We start from the raw sequence: 7,623 nt of genomic DNA on the forward strand, positions 1-7,623 counted from the left end.
CGCCTACAGGCATGCGCCTACTCATCATAAAAAAAGGTGCCTTTTTTGTTAAATCAAAACCGTGTACCAGTAGGTGTTACTAATGATGGTAATTTTCAATTGTCTACCACGAGCTTCCCTCTAATTCGTTGCAACAATATAACTGTGTCTAGCTTTACTTGCATATGAAGGATATTTGTATAGGCCCTAATAGTAAAAGTTCTGTTACCATATGTGGCTTAAAAGTATTTTTTCAACCGTAAGCAATAAAAGTATCAGGCTGATCCGGCGGATTTTCACACTGAATACGTTTTGAACAATGACGTTTTTCGGTAGAGGTGCTCCCTTTTATTTTCTTTAGCTATTTTTCCTTGTGACTTTAGCAGCTTCAGAACAGTCATATAGCTACGATTCGCGTATGTATTTTCTTTATTTATCGTTTGTGGAGGCAAATCGATAGTAGGATATGCTCATTCGCCCGTTGCCCTGCTTAGGCCGTAGAAGGTCCACACGGAAAATCGCATGGAGTCTGATCGGGAGCATGAGAAGGTCAAAACCAACATCGGATGTTCTTATACCCACAGCTCAGGAAGTAATCGAAAAATGGCGATCAAGTCTAGCATCGCCATCAAGTAACCCGACCGCGTGTTTTCGATTACCTTGCCAACAATTTATGAATCTTTTAGGAAAGTCGGAAGAGCGGGCTAATTTTCCGTTTTCTCTCTCCAATATCCACTGCAAGTGATTCCTCTCCGGCTGGCGGTATTAAACCATTCCTTGTCTATGGCGACCGTATGCTTCAAGCGGACTTTTTGTTGATTAAAGTCGTGCAAATTGTCTATGGAAAGCACTGCACGCATCTTTAACTGACTTTGATTCAGTTTACTAAGGACTCCTTTTTCGCTTAGTTTTCGCATTTTTATTACTGGAGCTGTGATTCATTAACATGCTACATGTGAACTGTCGAAAACCATTCTGGATTGCCACAATATGTCCTCCTTCTTCGAGCCCTATTTTCGGCCCTTTCTACTTCCATGAAAACCATTCTGGATTGCCACAATATGTCCTCCTTCTTCGAGCCCTATTTTCGGCCCTTTCTACTTCCATGAAAACCATTCTGGATTGCCACAATATGTCCTCCTTCTTCGAGCCCTATTTTCGGCCCTTTCTACTTCCATGAAAACCATTCTGGATTGCCACAATATGTCCTCCTTCTTCGAGCCCTATTTTCGGTGGCTTTCATGTTACAACCCACTTTTTTGTTTTTCAAACGTTTGTCCTATTTTCGGTGGCTTTCAATGTTACAACCCACTTTTTTGTTTTTCAAACGTTTGTCCTATCCACGTGCTACGCTTTTGTTTAAAGCCACCTGAATTAACGTTTACACCTATTTTCAACGAGTTTCTAGAGTTCTATAATCTTCGAGCAACAAAACTTATTCGCTGAACGTCGATCCCCAAAATTAAAACATATTGTTCTCGGAACCTGCTTTCCATGCAATAAACTGAACCGTTTTCCTTTCGCAAGAGGTATCTACGGAAGGTCATGAGTATTTACCAATTAGGTTTTGCCTGCTAGCCATTCTTTTTCTATTCGATAGGTCGTACATGGAAATATACAACCCATAGAGTACGAAGGTATTCATTGCAGAAAATTGTTTTTTTTTTTTTCTACATATGCTCTTTATTTAAAAACACAGTAATAGCATGAGCAGCCTAGTAGATAAAACTTCGAAAACACAATACCATTGCATTTACATATAATTCGTATGCTCCAGTCAATATAAGTTCGGAGTCAGTACCACTGAGCTGATGGATATTGCATCAGGGTTCGGTAGGATCGGCTTTTTACGTTTAGGTAAGGAACAATTGAGTAGAAAGCGCTAGGTACGCTTACTCGGACGAAGAAATTATCAATGTTATTGTTGAATACATCTTGAGCTACCTCAATCAACTGTTCAGGTGGTCACATAGCGATTTGCTTAGGTGTAGTTTGTATGCGTTTCGAGATAATCTTAGAAGAGAAGCAATTCCTTTGCTACCGTCAGGCAACAACTTTCCATTGGAGTACTGATACCCAATGCCATGTTTTTAGAAATCCTTTTTGAAGCAGCTTAATTACATGAACATATGGACGGAGGGCAATTTGGTGGTCTGTGTTTACAGTTGGTAGTGCACCAGTTATCCATTCCGGGCTGTGTTGCATAGCGGCCTATAGCGACGCACTTTTTGTTTGGGCCCGGCAATGGAAGAGGTCTAAAACGCAAAAGGTAAACTTATGTAATTTTCTATTATATCAAGTAATGATAGTGATAATAATCATATATCATTTAGCAAGTAAGTTGCAATCCTATATTCTAAAACTGAGGTGTCGTCTAGTAGGACGTGTCACTAGTGGTGGGTAGGATGTTGAAGAGTTACAGTCGAGTGGCCATACGGACCTCGTATTGACAGTTAATTAACAGCTGTTTTCCCGACAAAGATATTAGTACATGTTTAAATTTAGGCCGCATTGAAACTGCCGCCTGCACATAGATGCAGTAAAAAAAGGAAATATTTTTGAACACAAGGATTTAAATGGCTTAGTTTCTGAGTGTAAAAAGCCAGAGGCCGTTAAGAAAGGTTCTACAAGAAAAACGGTTACCGTCGAAATAGTACGTTCCCGTACTTGCTGTCAGTTGACAATATTGATTAGTATGCCGAAGTATTCAAAGCAAGCGAATTGTTTATATTTTTACTGTTCTCGCTAAGATTTGGGTTAATGCACTTACCTAAAAGTAGAAAATTGTGGTTTAGGTGAAGGTAAGGGGAAAGGTGGTTGTCCACCTGTAAACAAAAAGAAACATCAATTTATGTTCCTTTGGTTATACGTCATACTCTTTTGAGTTGTTAAAAATGTAAGAACCAAAGTGCTTTTATGCGTGTCAGTATGCAGAAGCTCAATGAGGAAAAGCGCTGGTTGGCACTTGTTCATGCACGTTCAGTTGGGGTTAATGATACATACCGTTGTCTTTTGTGATGGAGACATCTGCACAACCACGGAACGTTTCCTGAGGCCCACAACCCACCTCCTGGATACCATCATCACAGGTTCCCCAATTGTTGCCTAAAAATGGTATTTATTTCGTAACTCTATATTAAATTAGCCGTGCATTGTCAAATCCTCAATACAGCGTATTGAGTGACCGCGCATTTGATTGCATGAAGCTAAAGAGTAGGTAATCTGTGTCTACACGATATTCGTAAATAAGTAACAATAAAAATTTATCATTGTTACTATGATTTAAGTGACTTACTGTGTTAATTTCCCAGAAAGTAAATGTACTATTATTTTATACTCTATATATATATATATATATATATATATAAAACATTGTTGTCATAAAAAACTATCTACCCTACTATTTGATATAATATTTTGCTTTTCATCTGAAGATACCTAGAAAATAAAGTGAGTTATACATATCGTATGTACTAAGCATCGAATTCTAAGTTTGATATTATAAAAGTAACACTTACCAGCAGTGTACGTCCATTGGAAGACACATTGTGTGCACGAAATATTCGGAACTCGAAGTCGTACATTGAATATTCCCGCCCTTTTGATTGGCACGTAATAACGGTATGGGTAGCTACCACGTCGTCTTTTACCAATGACCTGCCATATTATCACAGGATATATATAACGACGAACGCACTGTGTTAGTCCTCTGTTTGTCGACATTTTACCGCTGTCGGCGTTAGTCAACTGCCATTTGCAAGCGTTTTCAGTTAGCATCAGATGTCCTTCTGCAGTAAATTAGCTTGTTCCATAAAAGGCTATATCTTTTAAATATAATTGATTGAGCTTGATATAGTCGACGAAAGATTAAAGAGGATACGTTCATGTAAATAGTGAACAGGAAGTTTCATTATATTAAGATATATTTGGCGTACGTTTTTTATCCTGGAGTTCGACATTTGCGAGCCTCAGTTGGTCCTGCGTCATTTTTTCTAAGGTGTAGAAAATTTGCACTCGATTTTTCATTCTATACGAACAGCTAACATTATACGATGCCCTAGTATGATAGCTACGGTGAAGGATTTGGAAAGGTTAAAAGGAAAAACTAGATAAACCATTCGACACAGGATAAGCTTTTATAACAAGTCTAGCTTAGTAATGGCAACGTATGGATCTATCTATCTATCTATAGTGAGATAATAAATGACTTTGTAAATAACAAACCTCCATAGGATGCTCTCTCATGCACTGATCAGTTTCTAGAGACGCGTTGCCATTAACCGGACAAAGTTTAAATTCGAAGAACCCGTCATGGTTTGCAGTCAACTCAACCGTAGCTGTGATTTCCTCTCCCGCGCTATAATTTTTCGTAATGATGCCTGTGTAATACTTTCCACCCATTGCATTGTCTTGCGGAGAAGGTGCATCGTATGGATCCCCACAGACCCCACAACGCATTTCGTTAGCTTTTTTACGCTGTCGAATTAAAAATGAAAAACACTAAGTAATACGTCTACGGTACGTATTACATGCTTTGTGCTTGAGAAAAGTAGCCGATATTATCTATGGTAATTCACGAATTTTTAAACTTCGCAAAGTTCAAAGCTATTCTGTTTAGCTTTCGTAGAAGAATAACACTGACTGAAGGAAAACTAACACAGATCTGAAGTATATATATATATATATTAAACGCATGAACTGCTCATCGTTGGTGCAATGCAGACCTTAAGACAACAAGGCGATATGATGTATAACCATTAATTGAACAAAAACAAAACAAACCTTTGTAAAATAACTATTTTTCCTCAACTTGACAAATAATATTAGTGTTATTTACAGCAATCACGACCATCATAATCTCACTATTTTTTGCTCTTTGGAGAAGGTTTTATACACACATTCTTTCCATCATTTAGTTAAAAGGCGAATCACCAAGGCGGTATGTGAAGAAATCTTTTTTTTTTTTTTTTTTTTTCGCGATTACTCCCCCTTGTCCCTCAATGCAGTTTAATATTGCTTAAGTACTCACTTCGAATCCACCGCAGAAAAGTTCATTATCGGTGTAGTTCGGTATAGTGGGATAGCCCAACCTCCACATCGACGACCGTGACGGGGGTGATATAAGCCGGCCGTGGCCACAGACCAGTGGCGTCGATGCTGTAAGAACCAATACGGCTATCGACCAACTAAACAGTCTTGCCATTTCTAAAAAAAAATAGAATTTAGATTTTAATCACTTACAATTAGCTTTCCTTATTTATTTTTATTATACTCTGGTTAACTTTTTTTCTTTCACGGGCTCATGAACCCGTTTTCGTATTACAGTGAACTTCCGACTCATAAACAGAACTTCAGGTGCAATGTTTTTAGTTCTGTTTGTGTATGTTACGAACTTTCGCGTACGCTGGACTATTTTACGAACGAAATTATATTACAAGGCATAACTTCTATTAAAAGAATTTTTCAATTTTAATTTCGTTCGTAAAAAAACGTATTCAAAGACAAGCGAGATCTATGATATTGTATAATCCATTTACTGGAACTATTGCTAAGGATAGGTCAAACACCAACAACGCATCGAGCCATTTTCGCCAGCGGCCCTCTAAAGTCTATTCCAAAATTCACAAACGTACGAGCAGTACGAGTACGAGTAATTCGTGGAACCACGAACACGCATAGTGAGCTTTGCAAATCGTACGGCACCGCGAAGACGCTTAGTGACTATTTTCACATAAAGATATCATGTCGGTCTAGATCGAGTTTTTCAAACGAATTTTAATTTCGTTGCATTTATTTTAATTTCTTCGTTAATTTATTTTAATTGCATCGTTCGTTTGAAAATGAAAAATAGCACCTTTCGAAGAGAGAGATTTTCGACTGCAGAACTGTGAACCTTAAGCAAGTACAGTGCACACGACTTTCAATGAAATGACTAATATACCTGCTAGGAAATTTACATAATAAAGGCAAAAAATAACTCCAAAAGCAGAAACAATAATAAATACGCTCATATACATACATACATACATATGCTAGATGTTTTATCTCAGACGCCTCTAGTCTGACATCGCGTATATCAGAACTCACTCAAAATACCTCCTAATTTTAAGATTACTATTTAAAAGAGTCAGGAATAGTTGACACGTGAAAAGCAGTGAGATTTAACGTCTCTTCGCTAGACGCTCCACATAACTGCCCCGAGCCCCCTACTGTTACTACTGTGTGATCACGATCCATAGATAGTCTATCGCGGATGCTGAATTAGCTCAATGACGCTTCGATTATTTGAAAATTCATAAGCTGTTATTAAACGAAAACGTGGCCGTTGCCTGTGGCCTCTAGAATTTCGTACAATACAATATCAAAAAAACCGTTGAAGAGCTAACGTATTGTGAAGGAACCGTAAAACCGTGGCATAAAATACTAATCCAATGTTCGGTCTTCGATCGATCACCTATTCTGATCGGAATACTCGCCAGGCGACGTAAACCACATTGTGAACATATAATCCACTATGATCTCACATTTTCACAGATTTCAAAGGTCGTGCTTCTTCTAAGTAGCGATCCCAAATAGTTAAAAAAAAAAAATGATGGGACTGATGACTGTGTTTATGGTAAAACTTAACTGCAAGCTGAACATCTGCGACTAGATTTATGCAGCGAAACTCTACATGGAAAGACCGTTTGCTCGTTCTATCAAAATGAAACACCAAAATAGTACCATATTAAATGTACATGGGGTATAAATTGATGAAAGCTGAAACGCTTGAAATTTTATCTTGACCTAGTTAGATTCGTCTTTGAATGCCTCTAACACTAAATGGATAGTTCACAAACAATGTATATATATATATAGATATACATTTTAGCTGAGAACGTTTTCTATCGCGCATTGACGAAAAAAGGAGAAAAGTTTTGAGCCTTCGTGGCTGATAAGTAAGTTTAAATTAGTAAACGGGCATATACTGAGAATAGCCGGGAAAATTACCCTGCTTAGTGCGTTAATTTTTGTTGATGCAAGACAAAATAGAGTGTGTATAGGATGTTGATGAACACAAAAAACTTACCTGAGCCAAACATGAAACTTTCCTAACCGGATAACGCTGGCCCAACCTCTGAGCGCACTAAGTGACAGTTTGACACATTGATCGAATTTAAGAGCGGACAGGGATCCCTTTGGCCTTCTGATGATGCCACCTGCTTTCATGGTAGCCCTAAGTTTCTATAGGATACAATTCAGCGTGAGAGGGAAAAGGAAAGCGGAGTATAGGCTACAAGTGCACATTTAAAAACTTTTAGTGAACAGTTACAATGTAAGTTAGCCAAAAGTTCGAGGACCAATGTAACGGGTGAGAGCTCTATTTTAATTAAATTTCGAGCAGAATTTCAGAAAAAGGACAAGTTGACTGGCGGCTAACTTACCTAAATATAAGATACTAAGAGTAGATGTTTATCCCGTTTAGGTGAAATCGTACATACGTAACAAAATCCGACCCTCAAATCTGTCGAAGGTCTAAGAATATTTAGTTCGAATCTTTTATGGGCCTTTTAGTAATTGGCTATCGTAGCTTGTACGCCCAGAGAACAAATAAAAATTAAACTGTTGAAGGGCCCAAATGCTACTGTCTATACCCTGACAATG

General features: G+C 38.0%; 1 protein-coding gene across 1 annotated transcript; it reads right to left on the bottom strand.

Annotated features, from left to right (window-relative positions):
• Positions 1-1,619: 1,619 nt before the first annotated feature.
• On the bottom strand, positions 1,620-7,186 carry LOC111251826 (uncharacterized). Its single transcript, XM_022808858.2, has 7 exons — positions 7,049-7,186; positions 5,009-5,184; positions 4,204-4,455; positions 3,498-3,636; positions 2,983-3,084; positions 2,750-2,804; positions 1,620-2,234 (listed from the first exon to the last, which is right to left on the bottom strand). Exons 1-7 carry the CDS (start codon positions 7,059-7,061, stop codon positions 2,093-2,095), a joined length of 879 nt encoding a protein of 292 aa, XP_022664593.1. The 5' UTR covers positions 7,062-7,186; the 3' UTR covers positions 1,620-2,092.
• Positions 7,187-7,623: the final 437 nt, after the last annotated feature.

This window comes from Varroa destructor, unplaced genomic scaffold (assembly GCF_002443255.2).
Source record: "Varroa destructor unplaced genomic scaffold, Vdes_3.0 BEIS01000001.1, whole genome shotgun sequence".
Classification (NCBI taxonomy): Eukaryota; Metazoa; Arthropoda; class Arachnida; order Mesostigmata; family Varroidae; genus Varroa; species Varroa destructor.